This window comes from Perissodus microlepis, chromosome 10 (genome assembly GCF_051167445.1).
Source record: "Perissodus microlepis isolate ML-2025 ecotype Zambia chromosome 10, ASM5116744v1, whole genome shotgun sequence".
NCBI classification, from domain to species: Eukaryota; Metazoa; Chordata; class Actinopteri; order Cichliformes; family Cichlidae; genus Perissodus; species Perissodus microlepis.
This window is the reverse complement of record NC_140470.1, coordinates 19,037,310-19,064,933: the sequence shown is the minus strand read 5'-3', so window position 1 is coordinate 19,064,933 and position 27,624 is coordinate 19,037,310. Positions and strand designations below refer to the sequence as shown.

Here is a 27,624-nt window from a genome sequence, read left to right as displayed (position 1 = left end):
CAGAGAGCCGATGTACTCGCGTACTTGAGAACTGAGAAAGGGTTACACAGATGTGCTGCATGGGAGTAAAAGATAACCTGTAATTGCGAAGCTGAAACAGTCAGAAAGGGTTGAGTACGATTTATATTACACCAGCGCAGAGCACCGGTGTTTACGTCTTACTCGTAATATTTTCCAATGTAATATTCCTCCTGTTATTATTATTATTATTATTATTATTAACAATATTAATATTATTCTCAATATTATTAAACTACAAAGCTTTGAGAAAGAGGAAGTATCGCGTGAATTTGAAAAAAAGGACGGAACCAATTTTGAGGTGCAACGGTGAAATCTGTCCGATAGAAACGACTAAAAAATGAAATTGAACTTTGAGAAGTTCTCCATTTGAACGTGGTTAAATGTTTAACTTGTATATTTATGTTTAGACGTGATTTCAAATCAGTTTTAGCAAAGACGATGGTATCCTGGATGTTTGCTGTGTTTTTACTGACAGGGGCCGGTAAGGCGATTCTTTCTTTCATTTCTGAATTTAACAAAAACATTAACACTTAAATAAATACCCATCGAGGCATGTTTGTTCCTGGCAGCCGCGGAGGAAATGGTGAACATCCCGGGAGGAAAGATGTTAATGGGAACCAGTGCACCCGATGGGAGAGACGGAGAGTCTCCCACCAAGGAGGTCGAGCTTCAGCCTTTTAAAATAGACAGACACCCCGTCACAAACGCCGATTTCAGGTAAATAAGATCGTCATTTAGATTAATTAAGGCAGAACTACTGCACTGAAGTCGGTGACTTGTTCATTTATTTGCCACAGAGACTTTGTGAGAGCCCAGAAGTACAAAACTGAAGCCGAGACGTTTGGCTGGAGTTTCGTGTTTCAGGACTTTGTGTCAGAAGAGCTGAAGAGCAAAGTCACTCAGAGAATTGAGGTGCCGAGTTATTGATCTCTGATTAATAGATCAGATTACCAGCTAGATAAATGACCTTATTTCACAATTTTAAGCATACATAGTTTCCTGTTTGCAGCCTCTCAGATATGAAGATTTGCTGTTTTTATATGTCTAACATTAGTGTTGTTCATAATAATTAATGAAACAATTTGTAGGCATCTCAGCATTTATAGAGATTCTCCACAATAAATAAAATATATAATGTAGAGCTTCTTACTGTTGTAAACAGCTTCTGACTTATTTCCTCATCTTTTCCATCAGTCTGCTCCGTGGTGGCTGCCTATAGAGCGTGTGTTTTGGAGACAGGTGAGTTGCACATTGTGAGTTTGTTCCTATGTTTTCGTCAGTTTTTGTTTACATTCACTTATTACATTTTATTAGGTAAACCATGCGAGTACTGAGTCAGACCCCTATTCCTTAAGCACTGCTGAATTCTTTGTGGCACAGATTCAAGAAGGTGCTGGAAACATTCCTAGATACTTCGGTCCATGTTGACAGGACAGCATCACACAGCTGCTGCAGATCATCAGCTGCACATCCACAATGCAACTCTTCTGTTGCGTCCACATCCCAAATGTGCTTTATCGTAAATCGACACTTATCAAACCAGACCGCATTTTTCCAGTCTTCTGTTGTCTAACTTTTGCTTTGGTGAGCCCGACCAAATTGTAGTCTCAGTTTCAGTATTCAGAGATGTTTTTCTTTACACATTTGTTGTAACGAGTGGTTGTTATAATTATTGTTGCCTTCCTGTCAGCATTCTGCTTTGACTACTGGTATAAACAAGACATTTCAACACAGAGAGATGCTGTATAATATTTTTTTCACACCATTCTCTGTAAACCCTAGAACGGTTGTGCAGGAAAATCCCAGAACACCAGCAGATTGTGAAATCACCTTTCTTCCTCATTCTGATACTCAGTTTGAACTTCATCAGGTTGTCTTGATCATGAGCCTTTGACATATGATTGGCTGATTAGATATTTATGTTAATGAGCAGGTACACCTAACAAAGAGTCTAATAAGTTATACCTCTGGACATGCCTACTTTTTTGCCACACACGTTGACCCTCTACTGTTCAGCCTTCAGGGCCTGGTTCGGGGATTCGAGATCGTCTGGACTTTCCGGTGGTTCAGGTGAGCTGGAATGACGCCCAGGCCTTCTGCAGCTGGAAAAGCAAGAGACTGCCCACGGAGGAGGAGTGGGAGTGGGCTGCACGTGGGGGACTGCAAGGTATAATGTTTACTGCTATTATAGTAGAGTTTTTGACTTTCACTTCCAGCTGACAACATTTAAGTCACACACAGTGATGTTTCTGCTCAGCAGCTCCTTTGTTATTGTCTCGACAGAGGAACCCAAAACTGCTTTTGTGTTTCAGATACAGTCAAGTCTTTGTGAAAAATCAGGAAACTAGTTTGAATAATGGACTTTTTCACAAAACTGAAATATAATTTTATTGTTCATCTAATCTCTTTCCTGGCTGTTATGCTGCAGGTCGGACCTACCCATGGGGAAACAAGTTCCAGGCCAACAGAACCAACCTGTGGCAGGTCAGCATGTTGCAGTCATGGTTAGGTCATCATTAGGTCATTAGTATTGTTCTCATGGGAGGCTTTGATTAGGTTTTCACTAATGCTTCTTTAGCCACTGACATTATGTTTTTGTCTTTGTTATTAAGTAAATATATATTGTATATCTATGAATACAGAAAAAACCCTCTGTGTTTATGTAAAACAATGTTTTACACTCGCATGTTTTGTTCCTCAGTAACAAAACATGCGACTATATTTTAAATTTGTATGGATCCAGAGTTGGGGAGATTAATCTTTGTTGCTAAGGCCAGTGTTGGTCAAGCTTCTTGAAAATAGTAATTAGTTACTAATTACTGATTACTTCTCCAAGAAAGTAATCCTGTTAACTTTACTGATTACTTCTTTTCAAAAGTAGTTTGTTACTTTATTACTGAAGTTACTTTAAAAAACATGATACACAACTTGAATACGTAATAAATACGTTATAAAGCTGTATAGGATCCGGGGCCTTCTCTGTGAATTCAACATTCCTGTGGCAGCTTGCCAGGTGCTTGCTCAGATTTAAAGTAAATTTTTTTGCTGTAGAAAGACGTTTTCTTCCCACGCAGAGAGTACTGTGGACGCTAATGTTTTTTGTCACTTTTTACAGAATCAAACTCAAAGTAATGTCAGTACTTCAAAGCTTTAAACGCCACATGGTCGTACTCAGTACTCAGCCGCAGTTCATATTATCTGTTGTTGATCGACACACGTCTGTTGCTGCCACGGACGTCGCACGCTCGTACATCATTGTCATGAGACACTCTCACAAACAAAATAATGGTTTAGTAACGCAGTAACGTAGCCTGCTTACGGGTAAGTAGCAGTAATCTAATTACTTTTTTGCAATAGTAATCCCTTTACTCATTACTTGAAAAAAGTAATCAGATTACGCTTTACTGCCCATCTGTGACTAAGACTCATTTAATTCTTCACTTACTGTATTGTGAGACTGGACAAAGTTTGAAGTGTAACATGGTATTGTGGTAATTCTAGCTTTCGTGTATTTTAGGGATCTTTCCCAGATGGAGACACTGCAGAGGATGGATACCACGGCATCTCTCCTGTTACAGCATACCCTCCCCAGAATAGCTATGGTAATCTTGTTTTAACACACATGTTATCGGCATGATGAAAGAGCTGATTGGTAGCTAAGATGTTTAAGAGGAATATTAACTGTGCATTAAGACTTTACATTTGTGTTTTGAGCTTTTGGAAACATTTGATTTTTCTTCTCACATTTTATGTTGTGAACATTAACACATAATGCCCATTCTTCCTCCAGGACTGTATGACATGATGGGAAATACATGGGAGTGGACATCCACACGCTTTTCAGCAGCGAGGCCGATGTACGTGCTGCGTGGTGCCTCCTGGATCGACACAGTGGACGGTTCAGCTAATCACAAGGCTCGAATCACAACCAGGTGAGTTTCTGAGGTAAAAAAAAAAGAAAAAAAGATGACGTATGTTCAGACCCAGAGCCACCGATTTAATCTTGAGTAATGCTTACAACTGTGCATCCTGCAGGATGGGCAACACTCCCGACTCTGCTTCTGACAACCTTGGATTCAGATGTGCTGCCAGTGATGGACAGAAGGGCAGGAAGAAAAAAGAAAAGGCAGAACTATAGCCTCAGAGGACAGCAGTGTGGATTTGAGCCAGCAGTGAACAGCCTTTAATAATAAATGTGATGACTTTAAAGTTTACAACAAGATGGAAGCAAAGGACTAAATAAAAATGAGGAAGAAATTCACATTAAACGTGAAGCTAACTATATTTCTCCTGTGGAGAATTTCATAAAGAATAAAGGGAAATCTACCATTATGAAACATTTAATAAAAAATACTTTTTAAAATGATGAAAAAAAATAGTTTATTGCTATTTTCCAAGAACTTTCTGTTTACCTGTAACAGTAACATCATGCCAGATGCTAAATGATTACACCATGCATTTGCTACTTCGCCTTTAGAGGTCGCCACAGGAGATAAATCTGCCTCCATCTCACCCTATCCCTCACATCTCTCTAAATCTATGAATCTCCCGTCTGGTCTTCCTCTTTTCTTCCTGCCTGGCACCTCCATCTTCAACATTCTTTGTCCAATATATTCACTATTCCTCTTCTGTAAATGTCCAAGCCATGTTATGCTTGCCTCTCAAACCTTTGGCTCCCAAGACACTCAACCTGAGCTCTGATGTACACATTTCTAATCTTGTCAATTCTGGACACTTCCAACATCAATCTAAAATTCTTCAGCTCTCTCCAAACTACTTCCTTCTTTCTAGGCTGGACTGTTGAAATTCCTCGTTTTGCAACCTTGCAGCGTGAGTACTGCGAGATCATGTTTCTCCCCCGTTAGCTTCTCTTCAGTGGATCCCTGTGAATTCCTGAATTTATCCCACATTTATTCTCAAAAGACCTCATTGTACTATATAATCCCCGCGGAGCACTGCTGTTTGTGCTCCCTCTGTGCCCCTCTTTTCTCTTTCTCCTCACTGGTCACAGCACATGGCTGCCCATCCCTGAGCTGTTTCTGCTGCATAGTGCTAGTGCTTGATTGTTGGGTTTCTATCTCTAATATCGTGGGGTCTTTACCTTGTGATATAAAGCTCTGTGAGATGGCTGCTGTTGTGAACTGAATGAGAACGATTCACAGGCTTAACTAAAGAGACTTGCTTACATGCCTCTGAACATATCCAGTGAAATGAACAAGTGGGGCACTATTTGCCAGCATTGGTAGTCTTCCTTCCATGTGGTGGGATGTGTCTTTTGTTGAGCGTTTCTATGTGACTGGGTAGTAAATTGGTCCGTTTGTTCAGTCTAGGCTTCTCTAATCCTGTCCTTGGCTTTCTGTTTACTTTCCCATAGTGTGGGTCTGACTGATTGGGCTCATTCTGCTAAACAGACCAGAAATATTTTGAAAAACTCCAGTTTGGTTAAATACAGTAACAGTATAAAGCCAAGACCTCTGTCTTTGTGATGAAGTGTCTTAGCCCTGACCAAAGAAGTTTGAGTCCTGGTTATTCTAATAATCTAATGATATAAAATGGACAAACTGTTATCAAACAGCTTGTGCAGAGGTTGTTTTAAGCTGCATTTCTTGAGGAGAAGAGCAAAGTTAGAGGCTGATGTTAGGATGTCTTGTTACCAAATTCTGAATGACTTTGCAGAAAGGTTTTGTTTTTTTTAATCTTCCTGGTTAACAACAGGCTAAATGTCTGTATTAATACCAAAGACCTGGGAGGTCCTTGATTCATTCAGTTGAGGAAAAACAAATGGTGCTGTACAGTCTGGTATTTGTGCTCCACAAGGCTCCACCCCCTTTATTGAACCTTACCAAAACAGTGAGAATAACTCCAAAATACAGAACAGAGTTAAATGTGTTTCTTTGCTTACTGACTTTCTTTCTGATTGGAACATAATTACACAAGACAAAAATTAAAGGCGCAACACTGCTGACATTTTAAAATTGATTCACTGGAAATACAACAGGGACCCGCCCTGCAAATGAATGCATATGAATAGCCTCACATTGTCACAGACCACCTCCACAGGTATTGTCTGACGATGCAGCTTCTTGGAATGCGTTATAATGTGAAGCAATTGTGCACAAATATTTCTGGAGCACGGTGAAGTTTTATTGATTATTTTTGCTTTGATATCAGAAAGCAAAGTCATGGGATTATTTCATACACATTAAATACATAATATTAAAAAAATAGAATTGAAAAATCTAAATCTGACATATGTATCAGGGCACAGGAGGACTTCATTAATAAACGTGGTGACAAAACTATCTGTAGCAGCACCGAGAATGAATGTGAAACAAGTATTTCTTTGGGACGTTGCCAAGTTCACTTTGCAGCTTATTATAATTATTATTGAGCTCACAATACCTAATAACTATGTTGACTAATTGAACATTTTAAGCAATATGTATAACAATCTAATACTAGTGTGAGATTTACATTTGTGAATTGAACTGTTTGTAGATATCAACTTCCAACCCAAATATTCCCCCACAATTTCTTTGGTCAAAACCACATTTCACCTCAAGTATTCACACCCAAACGGTAACAACACCTTTAACACCTACTATGTCTGTCTTTAAAAAAAAAAAATCTTGTTTAATCATAAATATATATTTTTTCATCTTATGTGTTGCCAGACTGTTCAGTTATTACATCAGTTACAAACAGCAGAAAGCATTCAAAACTTAGTAAATAGCTCTAATTTTCTAAAGCTCAATGAGGATAAAACTGAAATCCTCCTTATTGGCACCAAATCCAACCTTTTGAAGTTGAACCATTTCTCACTCACTATTGATAACTCCACAGTTTTCCCTTCTCCTCAGGTTAAGAGCCTTGGTGTAATCCTAGACATTTCACTTTCCTATAAATCTCACATCAATAATCTCACCCGTTCTGCCTATTTCCATCTACCCAACATAAACAGATTACGTCCTTCTCTTTCCACCCAGTCTGCGTCCATTCTTGTCCACAGTCTCGTTTCCTCCCGTATTGACTACTGCAATTCTCTTTTGCATGGTCTCCCCCATAAATCCCTCCATAAGCTTCAACTGGTTCAGGACTCTGCTGCTCGCGTTATCACCAGAACCCCCTCCTACCAGCACATCACCCCTTTTCTTCAGGAACTTCACAGGCTCCCAGTAAAATTCTGGATAATATACAAACTTCTTCTGCTCATCTTCAAGGCCATTCATAACCTGGCACCTCCTTACCTTTCTGACCTGTTAAGCACTATCTCTTCTGCCCACTCACTTCAATCTTCTTCTTCTATCCAGCTCGCTGTGCCCTCTTTCCGCCTCAGCACCATGGGAAGCAGACCTTTTAGCTGCTCTGCTCCCAGGCTGTGGAACTCTTTACCCCTGGATATATGAAATATTGGTTCTCTCCCCCAGTTTAAATCTCAACTCAAAACCCATCTGTTCAAATGTGCATATTCACTGTGAACCCACTGTTTGTTCATTTTATCTTGTGTCTCGAAAGGCAACTTTATAAATAAAATTTATTATTATTATTATTATTATTATTATTGAATAATAAGCTGTTCTTAATTCTTTACTCTTTTTGTTTCTGTTTGTGAGAATTAAGCCACATAAAGAGTTAATTAGAAAGCTTTAAATGTGCTGAGGTGCTTTTGATCTGGAGATCAAAAATGCTAAGCTAAGATAACCAATAGCTAGCTGCAACAGGCTCATAGACGGGACTATATGCAGATGGCCTTACAGCTTCTACAGGAAGCAAGTGGATAAGTAGCAGCCAGGTGCTGCTTATCAAATTTACTCGATTAACTAAGTAGGTGTGTGTTAGCTTAATGCTACAATCTTCTTAGGAGTAGATTTCCTAGCAAATTGACCACAAGGTCAGACAATGCAATACTCCGAGATGATACGCAAAAGCAAAGTGCTCTCATCTCAGACTCTACAGGCCTCAGTTAGCATGTTAAATGTTAAGTCCAAGACAGTACAATAAGAAAAATACTGAGCATACATGGCCTGTTTGGAAGGGTTTCCAACCAAATAGAAGATGGGAACACAGCTTAGGTTTGCATTGTTGCATATGAACAAAAGGAAAAATGTCCTTTGAACAGACAAGGTGAAACTGGAGATATGTGACGTAATGGACAAACGCAGCACATTAGCAGAAACATCTAGTAAAAGCTGTCAAGCACAGTGGAGGAGGGGTGATGGTTTGGGCTTGTTTTGCAGCCACAGGCCTAGTCCTCTATATACCAAAGATTCAAATATGAGGCCGTCCATCCAACAGCTAAAGCTAGGTTGTATGGTCATGCAACAGGACATTGATCCCAAACACAGCAACAAATCTACACCAGAATGACTGAAAAAGAAAGGAGTCAGAGTGTTGAAGCACATGATTGAAATGCTGTGCATAACGAAATGCCCACAAACCTCAATGAACTGAAACAACATTAGTAAAAAAGTGAGCCAAAATTCCTCCACATCGTTAGATGTGGTTCTACAGGATTGTAGATAATAGGGTGTATTTAGTTTCTAGCGTGACTGAATGCAGTCCTGTGAAAACTTTCTGTATCACATATATCTGATTAAAACTCTGAGGCATAAATAAAGTTAAACAATTTCTAACATTTGTTCAGATAGGTATGTGCCTCAGTCTGTCATCCTACTGACTTTGATTAGCCACAATAAAGTAGTTGTATACTGCAAAAAAAGAAAAAAGGTAATTAAGGCAAATTACAAGATTAATTGTGGCACTGACGGGTAAAAAAGCAGAAGCACCTCATTTAAAAACAGTGAAATAGAGATGTCTGATTCCATATTTAAGATAATTTATTTAAAAAAAAAAAGTGGGCCTATCTGGCTGAATATTTAATTTAGAGGTGACCTACTTCTTGCTCAAAACAGCCTTGGCTTAGTGGGAAAAACACAATCAAGAACCACTTCCTTGCTGCATCTTGGTGAATCGCATAACCATGTGAACTGTAATGGAAACAGCTTTTTTAAATGCACATAACTGACGATGATCATTTTTTTTCCTTCAGTCACTTACTGATTCATCTTTGCACAGGCATGTGGGAGGTTTCTCACAGAAACCGTTTTACCTCAGATATCAGGAATGACTCTAACTGGTGTTTTCCCCAAAGTCTTTCAGTACCAAAAATAAATCAGGGACTTATCAGAAGTGTGATTTTTCACAAGCAAACATTCACTTCCGCTGATGCTGTTGTGTAATTTATTTTCACCTCTGTTTACTGGCCTACTCCTAGTAGCTATGTTCTATGTATGTGTGACTTTCTTGATAAAGGAAGAGTTTAAATAAAGTTTCATGCGTCAGGTTTGAATAACTAGATTGTATCAGAAGCCCTCCTCCCATTTGTCTCCCTGCTGCTGTGGTATGTTTGCACGTCATTTTTTTGTAGCGGCAGAAAAAGGAGGAAGAAAGCTCAGACGGGCCACTTGAAGCCACAGCCTCCGCTGACATCACATCGTGTCATATCATGCCCCAGTGAAGACGCACACAGTTCAGGTAAAACAAGTTTAATGACATTCTATTTGTCATCCTCACTCCACCTTGTTTTATGGACTTCCTCTTGCTTTCCTGAGTTTGTTTTTACCTGGCGCTGTCTGCAGATGGTTTAACTGAGCCCACTTCTGCCTGTGACTTCTACAGAGCCGGCCATGGATTTCAGTCAGCCTTTTTCAGTCCTCAATGAGAAGCTGAGACCTCGAGTCACCACCAGCGAGCAACTCTACTCCTCTCTGACCAGGTTGGAGGGCAGACAGCTGGGCTCGCTCAGGAACAAATATACTTATTACCGAGCAACGGTTTTGCCAAGAGAACCTGAACCAAATGCCACAACAAAGACAGACGATCCAGAAGAGTCTGTAGATGAGACAGAGAAAGATTACTCTAAAGGAAACACTGCCAGTCTGATGGCTGGTAAAAACACATGCCTCATTAACGAATTGAATTTGAACGATATCCGCGAAGATGAGCTGGGTGACGATGAAAGCACCTCACAGTCTGACGAGAAAGACAGCGTGGGTGAGGTGGCCTCAGAGGAAGCAAGGGACTCTGAAGGGTCAGGATCCAATGAAAATACAAACTCTTTCCAGAGGGACTACCTAGATGGGACCCTACCAGACCTGCTAAACAGTGGCAAGCCGCTCAGCAGACGCAGAACACTGGGACACTACTCAGACACGGTAACGCCAAGACAGTCTTTTTAATATTCACGTGTGTAAAAACCACAAATATTTTAAAGCACCAGCGCTTGAACTGAGATCTGTTTGAAGAGGATTGTCAAACATGAAACCTGTAAAACAGGGAGGAGGCTGATTGAACTGTTGCTTAGCAGTGTATCGAAGGGTACAAACACACAAAGGGCACAGAGTCCTGCCATGCAAACATAATGAAGTAGAATAAAAACACGTTTCGTGCTCTGCTGTCAGAGTGCAGTAAACCTCAGTTTCCAGTGACAATGAATGATTTTGGACACATGTTAACAGCGTTTATTAGTCCTATATCTCTGATATCTGTGTGCACGCACACTTCCAGGATTGCATTCATGTGTGAAAATGTGAACGTTATCAAACAGTTTAGTGTTGGATGACCTCTCAACTAGTATGACTGGATTTTTTATCTGTTGTTTCACTCGAGATTGTAGATTAGCAGTTTCTGTTCAGATTGTGTAAAAAATGTCATGAAGTAGGAGTTTTTGGGTGCGGGCTTTGATTTACTTTCACAGCAAGAGAAACTAAACATTTTCTGATGGGATATTAAATTATGGTGTTTGTAGCTTAAAGAAGTACGGCGAGAAGTGGAGCTGTCCCGCAGACGAAGTATCAAGCTGAAGGCCCAGGTGGACAAACTGCAGGAAAGCAGAGAAGGAGAGGGCTGGAGTCAACACAAAGATCGGGTACAGTTTACCACAACACAGTACCATGGTATACATCCGCAGAGGTCTGGAGGTTTAAAAAAATCCTTTCCGTTGATTTTTATTCCAGGTCACAGAGGAAGTTTTGTCTATTCTGAGGCTGCTGCACCCGCTGACAGAGCCAGAGTCCAGCCAGATCGAGCCGTCCGATGGGGAAAACCGCCTGGACGCCGCTCTGGGCCAGCTGCAGAACGTGGCCCGCAAACTGGCAATCAGCCACACCAAACAGGTCAGAGTAAATAAAGCTCGTCAGCGCTTCTATTTCTCTGACGTCTTTGTTTGAGCTGGTTTCAGAGGACACGTTATCCAGACGAGTGTTTTTATGCTTAATAGCAGAAGGTCAAAGGTGACAAATGATTGAAATGGAAATTTTAGTTTCAGTGAGCAAAATTATTATTTGATCCCTCGCTGAATTCGTTAGTCAAATCAATTTATAACGTTTATGTAATGTGTGTTTTTTGGGATGCTTCTCTGTCTCTCACCATTAAAATGAAATTACTATAAAAATGAGTGATTGCTCATTTCTTTGTACGTGAGCAAACTAAAAAATTCAGCAAGATATCAAATATTTATTTGCTCCATTGTATAACCTTAAACGTTAGTGACTATATAGTCTTTAGACCACTGGGCACTCGTGGTATTAACGTGACTTCAAAAGAAGCATTAATACATTTTTGTAGTGCTTTTGTTAGTTTTTGGCTAACAATGGGCCTTTTGGGGAGTCAGTAAGCAGGAAATTATAGAGTAAAGGCAAAATTGTGTATTATACTTAAGAAAATGGGCCACAGTAAATAAAACAAACATCCTAACACGAGTAATTTTTCTTTGACTCTGGCTAACACCACAAAAATCCTCTAAGCATTAGCCCCGAGGCTTGTACACAGATACTAACGCTCATGCTGAGGGCATCTCTGTCTCCTCCTGATGAAACATCGTCATTGTTTGCCTCCACCCATGTGCTAAGCTCAGGTATGCAGTCGAACAAGTTTACAAGTAACACCATCAGCAAGTCTTTCTGGAGTTTGCTTTGTGAGATGTTTACAGAAACTTTCAAGGTGTGGAACTAAGGTAGAGGCCAGATTTCAGCTGATAAGAGAGACTAAAGTTAGTGAGATTAAATGTGGAAAATGTTAGGTAATGGAAAGAAAGATAACGCTGCCATGTTTGCTTGTTTGTCCATCCAGGAGTCCAAACCTGGAGGAAAGGTGGCAGAAGACAGTGCAATTCTCCAGCAGGCGCTGTGGGACAGAGATGAGGCCATAGAAAAGTGAGCACATACACAGTCACACTCCTCTAAAGAGCAAAATAATCGAAATGTAAGAGGGGGAAAAAAAGAGGGAAGCTGACTGTACTGCATCTATTTTTGTGGAGTGTGTCATTCTTTCTGTTCCTCTGTGCAGGAAAAAGGCGATGGAGGCCGAGCTGCTGCGGAGTAAGACGGAGATGATGACGCTGAACAACCACCTGCTGGAAGCTGCACAGAAACGTCTGGAACTGTCGCTGGAGCTCGAGGCCTGGAAGGTAAACCTGAGATGAGTTTAATGTTTAACAGAGACAACACAAGGGTGTGCTTCTATGGGCAAACACTCAACCGAGAGCTATAATCTGAGCACACTGGGCTTTACTGAGGAAAAGAGAGCTGGTGGGAAGGTGTAAACATAAGACACTCAAAGGATTGGGGGAAAGTAGGACACACGCACACACACATACTTTCGCAACCTGGTTCCGTGTTCAGCCAATAAAAACACACACCAGACTGCAATTAAAACTCTCTTGTATTGAATTCAGCACGCCATCACGTGCAGGCGTTAATGCCAGCGGCTGTTCTAGCACTTTGGCTTATGGCCCACATCTTCATCTTCCGAGCACCTGACTGCTGCAGCGTTAAACTGAAACTACACGGCATGCTCTTTAATGTTGAGAGCAGCAGCATCTGTTTCAGGTGTACCTGAAACCTCAAGTCATTTCACGTAAACTGCATGAAAGATGGAAGACTTATGTTTGCATAGTTTAGAAGAAAAAGTGTGGTTTTAATGCATCACACATCTGTGAATAATTGAAACAAAACCTCAAAACCTTACTGTCACTGTCAGTGTTCATCTCCGATGCATCTCAGGATAGGATGTGAATCTCATTTATGTGTGTTTCAGACTTTTTGTAAAATATCAAAAGCCTACCCATTTATTATATCTTTGATTTCTTTGTGTTTAGACCTTCATTAGCGCCATTTTCCTAGAATTTCTTAATTGTTTGCTTTTATTTGTGTAGTTTTAGTGATCCTTTTATCTATATGTCTTTATGCAGTCTGCTAAGTCACACAGTGGGACTCCACTGTTTATTGTGGGTTAATCCTAAGGACCATACAGTAAATGTTTTTAATGTTACAACCTTTTTACAAGATAAAGATGAACGTGGAATCAACACTGGTATAAAAATACTGTCATCCCTTAAAGCCTTTACGCACTGAACGAGCTGTTAAAAACAACAACACACACAACGAACACGTTGCGATTTTGTGAAAAATTCGTCCTCAAAAGATGCACTTTGAAAAAACAGAGGTCAACATCAGGCAATGTGGAGCTGGTCTTGATGTTTCTAAACAAGAAAAGGAAGAGCTGTGGTGCTGAAACTGGATCGCGGCTGCTTTTGTACATATTTCAGGATGTCAGTGTGGCAGTTTGAGCTTTGTTGGGAGAGTTGGGATCAAATAATTTCAGGGAGCTCATTTGCTTGGAGCTGTCTAGCTGTGTGTCTGAGGTAAAATATTCTATATAATCTATATTCCTTATTGGTGCGTGTTTTGAGGCGCACTCGTAGCCAAATCCAATGGTCTGATTGGTCAGATCTGTTTCATCCCTGTGGGAAAAACAATTGGAAAATTTAAGTTTATGACAAAAATAAGTAAATGCCACAAAACTGCCGGTGTGAATGGCTGCTTTAAGAGAAGTGTCCAAAAAATATTTTTACACACAAATTTTGCACATTCGCTGTTTAAGGAGAGATTATTGGGAAGAACTCAACATGATGTTTGGTGATTAGACTTTGATGACCCCTCATAACAGAGTATAGTGGTATCTGTGTTTTAAAAAAATGAAATAAACTTTGAATGATAGAATGATGAGAGCAGCTTGGAGAAAGATAAATGATTGGACTAGAGCGATGATGTCAGCATTGAGTTTTACAGCGTGGGAAAGAGGAAATATTGTAAAGCGTAGACTTGTAGCCAAAAACCCAGGAAAGCAGGCAGACGAGTGATTATAAACCTGTCTTATTGAACTTACGCATCACAGTAGAAGACATTTCTGCTGAATGTTGTCCCTCAAGTGACTCGTGACTTAACTTGTTACACCTGAAATCCTACTTGGAGTCGACCGTGAAGCTCTGAGGTGTTTCTGTCATAGTTCAGGCCTGCTTAGGCAACAAAATGACTGGGTTTGCATCAGAAGTTAGTGAGGGCGGTCTCTGCTTATGCAGCCACCCTTAAAAAAACCCCAAAATATTCAAATGGTCCTCAAATCACATCTTATATATATATATATATATATATATATATATATATATATATATATATATATATATGTATGTGTGTATATATATATATATATATATATATATATATATATATATATATATATATATATATATGTGTATGTGTGTGTGTATATATATATATATATATATATATGTGGAGATGTAAAAACTCATCATGATGAGTATTAGGGGCATCATCAAATTTCCATTAAACTCCAAGTAGATAGTTTGTACCTGTGGGACAAATTCAAGTGTTATTGAGTTCCTGACCAGATATGCCGTCTTTGGTTTGGTCGTCTTTGGACTCAACGCTAATACAATATTCAGATTGGTCTAATAGTCATTACGGATAAGGTAAGGTCAAGGAGCAACCATCACTAAAGCTGATGGTTGCTCAGAACAGGACCTTGGAGGAATCTAAAAAGCAATAACAGCAACTCTGGGGGTGATCCAGGGGTGGATAAAGGCCAAATTTAATGTAGGTATGTTTTTTGCTTTATTAGACAGATTCACAGTACGCATGCATTATGTGTGAGCACTTATTAGTGGGGTAATTGTGATATAAAAACATGAAAAGCCCTGAATCTGTCTCTATGGCCTTCCCTTAATACATTTCTGTACAGCCTCTTATTCAGTCAGTATACATGCATCGCTCTGAAAGCAGCTGCAGAAAAGGCATGTGTGACACAGATGTCACACTCTAATGTTATAAAACTGGGTCAATCAGCATATTTTCTCACTTTTTTCCTACCTTTGCTTAGAGACCAGTCTGTAGATGTGCTTGAATGATTCTAATATGACCACAGCTGTGAATGTCAGAGTGAACTGCCTCTATGTGTTAGCACTGTGTCACACTGGCGACTTGTCCAGTGCCTACTTTGCCTGCCACTGTTATAACAGCTGGGATAGGCTCCAGTCTCTTCATGATCCTTATACGGGTACGCAGAAGAAAATGGATGGATGTGCTGTAAAGATGTGCTGACATTGTTTTTTCCTTGACTTACCTCAGGAGGACTTTCAGCTGATCCTCCAACAGCAGGTGAAGAGTCAGCAGCAGGCAGAGCAGAACCAGAAGAAGCCCTCTCGCATGGGCCTCCTGAGGAGGACGAACAGAGCACCCATGCAGCGGCCGACCACCTTCCCTGTGGCTGGAGCCGCCACCCCCGCAAACAGCTCAAACCAAAACCCCACCTCCAAGTCTGCAGCATCTGCTGCTCCGGCTCCCAAAACGCCCCCTACCATTGGCAGAAGTAGCAACTGGAGGGACAAGCTCAGGATGGGCAAGAGCAGTCGTCAAGGAGACCAGGATTTAGCGAGAGGAAGGGAAGAAGACGATGGCTTTCAGGTCGTATCGCTCGACTGAAGTAGTGATGACTTCAAATGACTTCAAACACTCGTTCTGCTGCAAAACTCTGACGTGTAGCTCTTTAGAGTTCTTCCACAGTGAAAAACACGCTGCTTCTCGTTGTCGTTTGAGCCTCACTGCGCCGTTTGAAACTAAAAGACTGTTTTCACATTGATCTCCTTCTCTGCTCTTACTTACAGTCTTAGTTGTTTGGACAGGATGATGTGACAGCTTGTCAGGAAGGCAGCCATGCAGCCATAAACAGCTGAAACAAGTGTGATGCGAAAACGCTCCAGAGAACTGGGTCTGCATTGAATAAAGGGACATCTCTGTTACACTTCTGCAAAGAAATATAATACACATTCTATTGCATATTGCAAATTCTGTTTTAAGGAGTTTTTATAAAGTCACTGAACTTTTTCTGTGCAAGAACCATCATGTATTTTTTTAAATATCTCAACATACCTGGAGGAGATGTTTCAATATTCTTGGGAAACATATTTTGGATCTTGAATCTAGTGCAATTTATGTACGAAACATAATATGAAGACATGTACTTATTAAATACTGTTAATCTTATTCAGTTTTACAAATGCTGTTGTTGTAAATTAATTAAAATCCTATTCAGTTCTTATGCTGTATAAAAAGCACTCTTGGTGTCCAGCTTCAGTTTATTTTAAGTCCCTTTAAATAATAAACTTCATATGTGGGTTTTGCTTCAAGGCCTGAAAAGTGAATTAGCGTTTTGAACAGCAAGGGTCCACTCCTCTAGATTTTGAATCAAAAGGCTGTGACTGTAAAAATCTGAGGGACAATTAAATCTCAGCTACCTTTAATATTTCCTGATATTTCTTTGGCAGGGGTGGTGGGGGGTGGGGTGCTCTGTCACTACTTTTAAGTCTTACCAAGGAAACATGATGCTGATTTGGTAAATTATGGTCTCCTAAACTTAGAATTAATCCATTAGAAATGCACAGAAACAGGCGCCTGTTTGTGGAAGCTGCCATGTTGAATCCAGTATCTGAATGGACATTGTCATCCTGCCTAATATATGTGTCATATATGCAGTATGCCAAAAGCAGAGGAAACAAGAACTCGTAGCCATTTGCGGATGCAAATTTTAATTCATGCCTGCACCTTCAAGATATAAAACTTAATATCTATTCTTTATCTTTATCTTTCTGAGAAGAGGAACCTTTCACCAAAGAAATAAAAACATCTTAATAAAATGTTATCCTCTTCCTCCTCCTTACCGCAAGCCTCAGCTCCTGAACTGAAGTCAGGGCTCTAACACGTGAGTGTTAAAAAAATAAGCAGCGATTACCGCGTAGCATTTCCTTAACATTTTATCTTTTTATCATTGTCATCGGACAGAGAGCTTCTCTGACTCATACTAGACTCCTTTTATGAACTTTTACAGCCTCTTACAGAGTAAGTAGATGCGGACAAACCGAGGTAAACAGCATACTGACAGCCTACACTCACTACAGACGAACAACACTCAAGAGTTGTTTGTCCTACAACGGCCACTGGAGTCAGGATTTTGTGCTTGAACTGGGAGAGGTAAGAAAACAAAACTGTGCAAGCTACTGACATTTAATGGTCAGATTTTACACACCGTACCTTTAAGGAAAAACCTACATGATCTGTGATGTAGGTTTAAGTAATTGCCTTCCTTGTTATGAATTAACTGTGCTTAAACACATTTTTTGGAAAGCTGAGTTCAGGTTTACTAGCCACACCTGGGCCTGTTTACTGTCAGACCTGGTGAGTCAAGAAATCACTTAAAGGTCACAAAACAATCCAGAACATGTAAAGAACTGCAGGACTCACATGCCTCAGTTGAGGTCAGCATTCACGAGTCAGCATTAACCCCCAAAAGGTTGATTCTGTTCATCTACGTCCAGATGAACAGAATCAGGTTTTTGGGGTTTTACTTACCTGGATGATTGAGAACGCATCAAGATAAGTCAGCATTAAGAAAGAGTATGGGCAAAAAGTGCATCCATGACCAAAAAGAACGCAAAGGCTTATCTCACATTTTCCAAGAAGCATCTTAATGTTTTTGGAAAATATTCAGTGGACTGATGAGACAAAAGCTGAACTTTGTGGAAGGTCTGAGTTCCGTTACATATGACATAAAACCACACCACACCAACAATCAGACGTGATGGTGATAGTGTGGTATTGCTGCCTTAGGACCACAACAATTTGCTGTAATTGATGGAACCATGAATTCTGCTCTCTACCAGAAAGTCCTAAATGAGAATGTCCGAACATCAGGACGTGCCCTGAAGCTCAATTTGGTTATGCAGCAGTACAACGATGCGAAACACATCAGCAAGTCCACCTTTGAATGGCTCAAAAAACCTCCAAAAACCTGCAAAATGAAAGTTTTGAATTGATTCAAGTCTGGACGTGAATCAGATGTTTTGGCATCACCTTAAACTTCCATAATCGAAAACCTTCCGATTTGGCTGAATGAAAACAATTCTGCAAATAAGATTAGGCCAAAACAAAAGAAATGCAATCAAGCGGTTACAGCAAACACTTGATTGCATTTCTTGGTGCCAAGGGTGAACCTATCAGTTAGTAGGTTTTGGGGGCAATTACTTTCTTACACAGGACCAGGAAGGTTTGGTAGTTAGGCTTAACCGTTTTCCTTAGTCAGTGAAATCATCTTTTAAAAAACTGCATTTTGCATCTACTCAGATGATCTTTTCTAAAATTAAAATTTGTTTAATGATCTGTAACACGTACCCTATTTTTCGGACCATACAGTGTACCACATTATAAGGCGTACTGTCGATGAACGGGTCTGTTTTCATACATAAGGCACATTAAGCAAAACAAAACAGTCAGATAAGTCAAACTTTACTCATTTTTCTTGCTTCCTCCACTTCTGTACCATTGATTCATTAATGTTGAATTCTCTCGCAGCTGCTCTATTCCCATGTTGTTGCAGTATAATAATGACTCATATTGTGGATGGATTATCTCAGTTGTTCTCCTGACTAAAGTTTGGTCCGTTTACAGCATCCTGCCATGCGATTGCATTTGTCCCTAACCATCGGGAACCCTCATGTTAACCTTTATCGAGTGAAAAAAACTTAGCGTTCATCCTTCAGCTTCACTGTGCTAATATTATGCTAACATAGTTGTGTCACTAGCGTTCACGTAGCGTAGCACATCATCATATACCAGCTAGCCCAACTTCAGTAACCCTACAAACGTCACTGCTGTTTAGTTTTCTGTCTTCATTTATGTTGGAAGTGATAGCAGAGCTGTACGTTTTAATTTTTTCAGAAATCTCTCACTCAGGACATGCTGTCATGTTTAGGTGGAAACTAGTGAGCTAACTGCCTGCTAACTTCTAACTCTGTTAAATTTAATAAATTCTATTTTCATGGATGCCTGGATGTTAAACTTAATTCTTACGTTTAGTAAAGCAGCAACATTATTAAACATTTTATTAAAAATACTTATTAAAAATATTAAAAATGAAGGAATTTAGACAGTTTTTAACTCTCAGTGATGCCGCAGTGTTCGTTTAACTTTGGGACCTGAAGCAGACGGAGTTTTGGACCTGGATTACTCCGCGCCTTATGGTATGGAAAATATGGTAAGTGTGACAAGAATTGGGAAGGGGACAAATACTGTTTCACAGCGCTGTATGAACATTTACTTCCCCTTGATTTCTCAGTGAAGTTATTTTCAAGTTGCAAAACGCCAAGACAGCAACAGTGAACTGGCTCAGCTTTGAGGCTCGACACAAATCTTTGAGCGACATCCATCATTTACAGTCTATACTTCTGTTCACAGTCAGCATGTTTGCTTTTTGCAATATGAAAAAGAAAGAAAAATGACCAACTGTTTTTTTTTTCTGGTCATTTTATTGTATAATATATTTTCAACAATATATATTCCACATATATATGCATCTTCCACACATTTAAAATTTATATACATATATGTCATTATTTAGAATGAATGCCATCATAATGGCAACATATTCAACAAACAGGGATGTATATAGCACAGAGAAGGCATGCTCAAAGTGAAACTCTACACAATCCTGAACAGATGGTTACAGTCTTCAAACAACTCGTAATGTTACTGAATAACTTGACAATATTTTTTTATACTGTTGCTGATGGAGAGCTCTGCTTTGTCATCCACTCATCCCACTGCAACAGTCCAGAAGCTTAAGCAAGATCTGCATTTAAGTGGAAGTGCTAACCAACTATTAATATTGTGCAACAAGACAAAATCTGTCTTGTGGGTTAAAAGAGGAAGAAAGGGTGAGTCTTTACTAGCTGGAGCTTCACAAAAAAAACAACTAACTACTTAAGAAGAGTTTCACTCAACTTAATTCTGACCATTTAAACCTTTTTAGACGCCCGTAATGACAATAAAAGAACATAAAACATTGACTCTGGTAAACATCTAAGTGCTTGAACTTTTCCTTGTGAGAAAATTCACACAGAACTGGCAACCCAGCTGCCAATCTAAACTCTACTAGATTATTATTGAAGAATAAAAGTTGTTTTTTCTTAATAAAGTTTTACAGAAATGTAAAAGGAGCTCTGGATAAAAGAGGCACATATACAAATTAACAACACCCTGCTTATTCACACAATGGCAGTTTCACTACTATTACGATCACATAACAAGGTACAGTTGTACCTCGTTGCAGCATATATTTGTGAGATACCCATACGCGCCTTATTTGTAGAGATAAATGAGATACAGACTGGTAAAACATTGTTTCATCAAAACACTATTTGGACTGACCACATACAAAGACACGACGACGTTACCGATGCTTATCCCCAGACAGACAAAACAATAGCATAAGTGTGTAATAAGTAGTATATCCAGTTATAACCTGAGACACTCAGGAAACAGTGCGATAATACTGTATGTGTGGTTTCTGCTCACCTTTCATAGATGCATGAGTTGGCCTAAAAAACACAACCATCGCTCTCCGTGACCTTGAGTTTTGCAAAATGCAACTGACCTGTAAATCCTCGTGTCCGACACACAGCAGATACACAAACAAAGAGATGCGTTCTGCACCAAAAGCTGAATATATCACTATTATCAACAGTAAAATAAATTCCTATGACAAACCAACTGACCACATAAATCCTGTACCATGTCCTCTGCGCCAAGCTCGAACTTCCTGATACCTTTTTTGCTTAACACATTCATCACTTCTAAGATTTACAGTATTTGTTTCATTGCAGTGCTGTCACGACTTTCTACACTTCAGCGGTCCCAGATTGTCCTCGGCCTAAAGCCACTGGAAACAAACGAAGCACTGTGCAAATGAGAATTTCTTTGGATTAGTATACCGCCTCCAAAAACTGCCCCATTATGTTAAACTGGAGATTCTTTTGTTTCTATTATCTAAAAATCAACAAAAAAACAAACACACATCTAGAAACCAGCCAATCTAATAACACTACTTGTCTGGCAGAGAGGCTAAACAAAATAAAAGTTTACCTACAGTACATTACACTAAGTGCTATATTGTTAAAAGGTATGATCTGACTGTTGTATAAGGGTGAGTTTGGTCCAGTGTTGGCAAATACAAGCATCGTTAATAGTTACACTTGCTCCTGCTGAAGCTGCTGATTCGGCACCCTCAGTTTTTGATGGGCGGACGCTCACGGTGTTGAGCAAAAAAAAGTTCAGACCCGTACGCTGGAGGCAGCTAGGATTGAAGGAAGGAGATGATGGAGCTGATGAAATCTAAGGGTTTGTCTGCGTGAATCCAGTGGCTGGCATCTGGGATGTACTGGATATCTGCGTTGGGGAACAGCCTCTGGATTTCTGGGTAATCGTCAGAGCTGGATCAGGAGTGAACACAAGGAGGAGGAGGAAGAGGAGGGTGTTATAAGGAAGACAGGCGGTGGTAAAAGTCATGAATATGCAACTGAAAAAGTGCTAAAGGAATATAAATGAAACCTGTTAATCACTGGTATTTGGGTTCGTGTTTTGGGGTTATATATTGTTAAATGGTATGTTTATTTTACACTATACAGTCTTTTTATTTCATGTATATTTACATATATAATACATATATAAATATATATAAGAATTTATATCAGTCACAATGGATTTCTAAATCCTGCTCGTAGAGGGTAGACCTCTCTTTGGTTTTAGAAATATTATAATTCATCATGGCATAGACTCAACAAGTGCTTGAAACTTTAAGTATAGTACAGTGAACTCACTGCCATGTTCAAGAAACCTGTGTCAGAGCTTTGTGACATGATGCATTATCCTGCTGGAAGCAGCCATCAGAACATGGATACATTGTGCTTATATGACCGTGGACAGCAACAATACTCTGGTGGGCTGTGACATGTACAAGAAATAATCCCCCACACCATTACACCACCGGCAACCAGACAGAATGGATCCATGCTTTCATGTTGTTACGCCAAATTCTGGACCTACCATCCGAATGTCAGACCAGGCAACGTTTTTTCAAATCATCTGTTGCCCAATTTTGGTGAGCCTGTGTGAATTACAGCCTATCTGCTATAAAGTTTGATATGTTAAACAATACGAGATGTTCTTCTGCACAACTTAGTTGTAAAAACTGGTTGTTTGAGTTACCGTTGCCTTACTATCAGCTCAAAGCAGTCTAGCCATTCTCCTCTGTATATAAAAGGACAGTCTTAATATATTTGAATATTTTTTGGTGTGATGTGCTTACTTCTAAGCTAAAGTCTTTCTGCTGCTCGCTTCACACAGCAGATGGATCCACATTTAGATTTTTTTTTCATTCTGGATGCCTTTCCTGAAGCAAACCCTCTCAGGGATAATCATGTGTTATTTTATTTGTCTTATATCCATTACTGTGCCTTCTTCTGTCTGAATAATTACGACAACATTTTGCATTCCAGTTGTTTAAACCTGAGTTCATTAGTATTTTCTTGAGCCACACATGTGCTCACAGCCAGTGGCTTTCAAGTTCACTTACCTGTTACAGATTATGTATGTTAGCTAGTATAGCCAAAGTCCTTTTAATACTAAGTCTCATCACTCTGCAGTCACTCTCAGGCACTTACTTTGAAGTAATATCTGAATTTAATGGTCATCTGTACATTAAAAACTGCATTTACAACATTAGAATTAATAGTTAAACTGGATAAAAAAACAATAAAAATTATAAAAGCTCTCTTCTCTCTGGAAGTTGTATTTCTGCAAACGTCTTTGCTGTTGCAGAAAGTTCAACGTCTCTTATGTCTCATGTACAGCTTAAGACTAAAGGAGATATAATAAACAGAAACACTCAACAGAGCAGGAGAAAAGAAAAAAACATTCTGTTATTCAGTCTGTGGACTCTTGTTGTGATCATTGAGAGATTAATCCAGCATATAATTGATGTCGCATTACCTTTACACACAGTGCAAAACTGTTAAAGTTTAGGTATTTACAATAAGCTCAAGGTAACCTCTATCATTTTTAATTGGATTGTTTACATTTTTGTAATCAGAGAAACTGACTAAATGTTCAGTCCAAGCATCCCAGAATGATTTCGTGTCCACTTGCATTTTTTTGGTTAAATATTTTCCTATTTTCATAAATATATAAAATCTAAATACTTTAGCTTTAAATGTTATAATATGAACCTTTTTCAGGAAATATTTTACCTGTTCAAAAAAAGTTCCCAATCTGTGTTTTATACCTGATATAAGCAGAGCTAGCTCCACCCAAAAACAGAGTAGGTCCCTCATAGCCGGTGTCAAAGTTGGGGAAACTCATGATGTCATCAAGGTGCGCTGAGATGGCCTCCAAGTTGACTCTCCAGGCGTAGTGTCCGTTCTGCTCCACCAGGTTAGTGAGAAGGAACTGACGCACTGAATGTTCCTGCGGAAGGAAACAGCAGTTTATTGAATAACGAGCTTAACTGTTAACTGCATAAACACCTTTTTTGCGAAGGGGCTGGTAAATAGTGAATCTACATAGATTTATTGAAATATATTAACATTTTACAGATGTAAATTATAAGTTTATAGTTTTATGGAAAAGAGCTTTCCTCTTTTACTTTACTCACATTCCTCACTAACATCCTTCTCAGATGTGACAGGAAACTTTTCTTAAGAAGAAAAGCTCTTAAAAACCTTCTGGAGCCTTCTTGCTCAACATTAACACAAACAAAGACTTAGGCCTGCCTCTGTGACTAGAACACAGTATACTGGTCTTATGTCATCATAATCAATGCCATTATTGTGTCTCTCCAAGACTCTAAAATGGTAAGTGGCTTTGTTATGGAACAATGCTGACCTCAAGTGGTCCAGCAGATCAGCTATTACAGATTTAATATCTATACAAAAACCCTTAACAAAACAGATAAATGACACTTCTGACAAACTAACAATCGTTTTTGGGGAAACGGTTGGTTTTATTGGTTTATTTATTTAAAAAAATGAGTGGTATCATATCAAAAAGCACTCACAATGAAGATAATTACCTACGACTAGTCTAGGTGGGAAAAACAAACAAAACATTTAGTAAATTAAATAAAATAATAACACAGACTTAGAAAAAAACATCTCTGAATACTAACATAATAATAGAAATGCAATACCATTTAATAACAACAATATAAGAAATTAAATGATAGAAGTGTAATGGACGATCCTGACCTTCACTAAACTGCGCAGTTGATCCTCAGCCATCCGCCTTGCAGTGGAACGAGGGATGTCTGTGGAGATCTTCATCTCCTGCATTGCTTGGATGTAATACCGGAAGTTGGTCCGTGTGCTGCTTTGAGCAGGACTGATGTCAACGACCACCAGCCTCTCCACTAAAGCAGGCTACAGAGACAGACAGACTGAGGTAAACAAGCAGGACAATGGAAGTAAAAAATGCCACTGTGGGAAAACCAGTAAGAAAATGGAAATTGCTAGGACAGGAGGATTATTAAGTTCATAGTTCATAGGAATGTACAGTGAAAAAGGTCAGGTGACATCCAGCGAGGGAATTGTACTATCATGATAAATTCATGGTGACATTTTGTGACCGCTGACCTGCGTCAGAGCAGTTGTCATGGCCGTTTTCCCACCCATGCTGTGGCCGATCAGGATGCACTTGTCGATACGGAGCTGGGCGAGGAGGTGGTTCAAATCATTCGCCATCGCCTCGTAGGTCAGCACGGGGTTGTGAGGGCTGTTGCCGTGGTTACGGGCATCTACTGTCAGCACCTAACTGGACAAAGGACAGTTAGGACACTTGGACTGGAGAAGAGGAGGCGAGAGAGCGGACACGCAGAATCGGCTCTTATGTCAGCTGTGTCTGTCTTGGGCCCAGCACGAACAAAGAATGTGTTGTGAACACGAGTTTCATCAAGGAAACACATGAGAGATTATCTGTCAGGGCAATTTCGCAACAGCACAGACTGCTGGGGAAATGTATCAAATTACACACAACACACTGTCAACTGTACGTTCCCACACCTGCTTTTGTATGAAGACTATTAACAGGGTGCTTAAAGTGAACACATAACTGGGAATGTTTTTGATGTAAAAACTGACAGGTCTGTTGTCTTCATCACTGCATTACCTTTCTGCCTGTGCGCTGCACCAAGGACTTCGCTATTGAGTGGAAGTTAGATTTACTGCCAAAGAGGCCGTGCAGAAACACCAGGGGAGTGCTCTCTCCCTTCCCATCGAAGACGTCGTAGGTCAAGTTGACAGGACTGAGGAGGCTGGGAAAGAAAAAAACATTCATGTTTATTAGAAAGAACCTCTATGGTTCCAGCTGTGCTAAGATTTGTGTTACTACTTAGGCAGGAACTGCAATAAATCCAACAAATAAAACTCTTATTCAACTTTTAAGGAGTAGAAATGCTTAAAGTCACTTACAGGGCATTTTTCTTCTCTAATATTAAATCCCATTCAAACTGCCCTGTTAAAATATTTTTTTTGATGGGAATTATTTTCCTGTCACCTACTGGTACAACACAGGCAACCACACACATGTACAAATAAATTTAATACATTTACTCTTACATGCAAACATAGGATATCAATGTTAAACGTGTTCTTATTTATTTCACTGTGACTTTAAATTGTTGTCATTACAATGTTAATAAGGGGAAGATGACCAATTACATGACAACATGTACAAAGAGTTAATAGATTAAAACACTGACAGAAAACTGTGAGAAAAATAATACATTCAGGTTTTAATTGGACAATAAGACAAGGTGTTTGTGAGTTATTCCATCACTGACTCATCCTGTGGTTGTTTGCTTGATTATTCATTTATTCAGTCTATAAAACATGAAAACGACACACTTTAAAGCCCCTCAGTGCCAGGCGACAGCTTTAATACATTTATTTCGTTAAACAGGAAGTCATCGTCCAGAGATAATCCATTCACAACGACATAAATCAAAGATAGGCACTAAACGTTTTAAGTCGACGAGCTGGAAACAGCAAATATTTGTCATGCTTGCTAGGAAAATATCACACAGTTAAAGCTAATTAAGCTGAGGTTTTCAATGTGTTTTTATTTATTTTTATATTGAAAATATATCTGAAATGGAAATTTACCATATCTGCAGGCAGCTGCCTGTTTACCGGGCACACCTTGCTTAAATAATAATAAACCTCTTAGTACCTCTCAATATTCATATAATATTAAAGTAATTAAGGTAAAATCATTTGTATGTATGTAAATAAGTAACAAAACAAAGGTAAGATTAAGGGCTTATTACAACAACGTTAGCATTTATTTTAATCAGGCTTAGCATGACTGCTAAACTGCTGGCAATTCAGAAGGTATGTAGCATATAATAATCGAACTAGATAACAGCAAAGACTGTTTTATTTATCCCGACAATATAAAATATAAAATAATAAAAGCTCAGATCTAAAATCCTGTTTGAGGTTGTGATGATAGTTGAGCTGCCCGTTATCCATGCAGCTAACATCTGAATGTCATTTACGTAAAACTGTGAAAGTAACGTTTAAAGACAAAAATTATATGACATGGCCAGAGATTCCTTTGGTTATATAACGGTTTTAAACAGTTTTTATTTTATAGCAGAAACACCGGGCTGTCATATCTACCCAGAACCATGTCACAGACGTGACAGGCAGAGGGCATCTGTTAGCCGGGAAAGCTAGCACGGATACCTGGATGAGCTGGCTGACCGGACCGCGGGAGCCACCCCGCTAACATCCTGCTGTCCGGGGAATAAACGACACAGAGGCCGGCCGCTCAGCAGTCCTCTCTGAAGCAGGCGACACAAAGCACTCATGGCAGCATATGCTCCGTTACCAGGTAGTCGAAAAACAGCATGTGCGTCTCCACACGGCCACAGTGACAGCTGATGAGCGGGCATGCACAGAGCGGCCGGAGGTTGAAACTACAGGGAGAGGGCCTGGCTGTGCTGTGCGTAATGACGTAGGACGTAGCGGTTCTTTCCCCTGAAATTAGACTATCAGGTTATCAGCATGAGAAGCGCTATTTAGTTACTTTTCACATTCTACCATGTACAGTATTTTCGGGGGGTCTGTTTCGACCCAGGTCGAAAAGTAGGTACATATATACCTACAGGTGACTGTATGTATATACAATGCTTAACAAATGTACTAAACCATCTGAAAATCAAAAATTATATTGTTATTTATCAGGCAAATAAACCGATTTCACTTTTTTTTTTTTTTACACAAATTTCAGCCCACTGAACTTCTGACTTCTGAGAAGTCAGACAATAATCAAGTGTCCTAAAATATTTTTTCACGTTCAGGAA

General features: G+C 39.5%; 3 protein-coding genes across 4 annotated transcripts; 2 read left to right on the top strand and 1 right to left on the bottom strand.

The window, feature by feature from the left end:
- The first annotated feature begins 311 nt into the window (after positions 1 to 311).
- sumf2 (sulfatase modifying factor 2) lies at positions 312 to 9,478 on the top strand. Its single transcript, XM_084940506.1, has 9 exons — positions 312 to 502; positions 591 to 738; positions 819 to 933; positions 1,216 to 1,260; positions 2,038 to 2,188; positions 2,450 to 2,505; positions 3,539 to 3,623; positions 3,812 to 3,953; positions 4,057 to 9,478. Exons 1-9 carry the CDS (start codon positions 421 to 423, stop codon positions 4,157 to 4,159), a joined length of 927 nt encoding a protein of 308 aa, XP_084796632.1. The 5' UTR covers positions 312 to 420; the 3' UTR covers positions 4,160 to 9,478.
- Positions 9,470 to 16,155, top strand: bicdl2l (bicaudal-D-related protein 2-like). Of its 2 annotated transcripts, none has more exons than XM_084940503.1 (7): positions 9,470 to 9,555; positions 9,700 to 10,235; positions 10,829 to 10,948; positions 11,037 to 11,195; positions 12,151 to 12,233; positions 12,367 to 12,487; positions 15,507 to 16,155. In XM_084940503.1, exons 2-7 carry the CDS (start codon positions 9,708 to 9,710, stop codon positions 15,858 to 15,860), a joined length of 1,365 nt encoding a protein of 454 aa, XP_084796629.1. In that variant the 5' UTR covers positions 9,470 to 9,555; positions 9,700 to 9,707; the 3' UTR covers positions 15,861 to 16,155. The 2 variants fall into 2 exon arrangements, with proteins under 2 accessions (XP_084796629.1, XP_084796628.1); XM_084940502.1 differs by having other exon boundaries at positions 9,481 to 9,555; positions 9,660 to 10,235.
- Positions 16,156 to 19,961: 3,806 nt separating this feature from the next.
- abhd11 (abhydrolase domain containing 11) lies at positions 19,962 to 27,270 on the bottom strand. Its single transcript, XM_084940505.1, has 6 exons — positions 27,005 to 27,270; positions 25,425 to 25,569; positions 24,893 to 25,066; positions 24,509 to 24,679; positions 23,548 to 23,729; positions 19,962 to 21,697 (listed from the first exon to the last, which is right to left on the bottom strand). Exons 1-6 carry the CDS (start codon positions 27,211 to 27,213, stop codon positions 21,562 to 21,564), a joined length of 1,017 nt encoding a protein of 338 aa, XP_084796631.1. The 5' UTR covers positions 27,214 to 27,270; the 3' UTR covers positions 19,962 to 21,561.
- Positions 27,271 to 27,624: the final 354 nt, after the last annotated feature.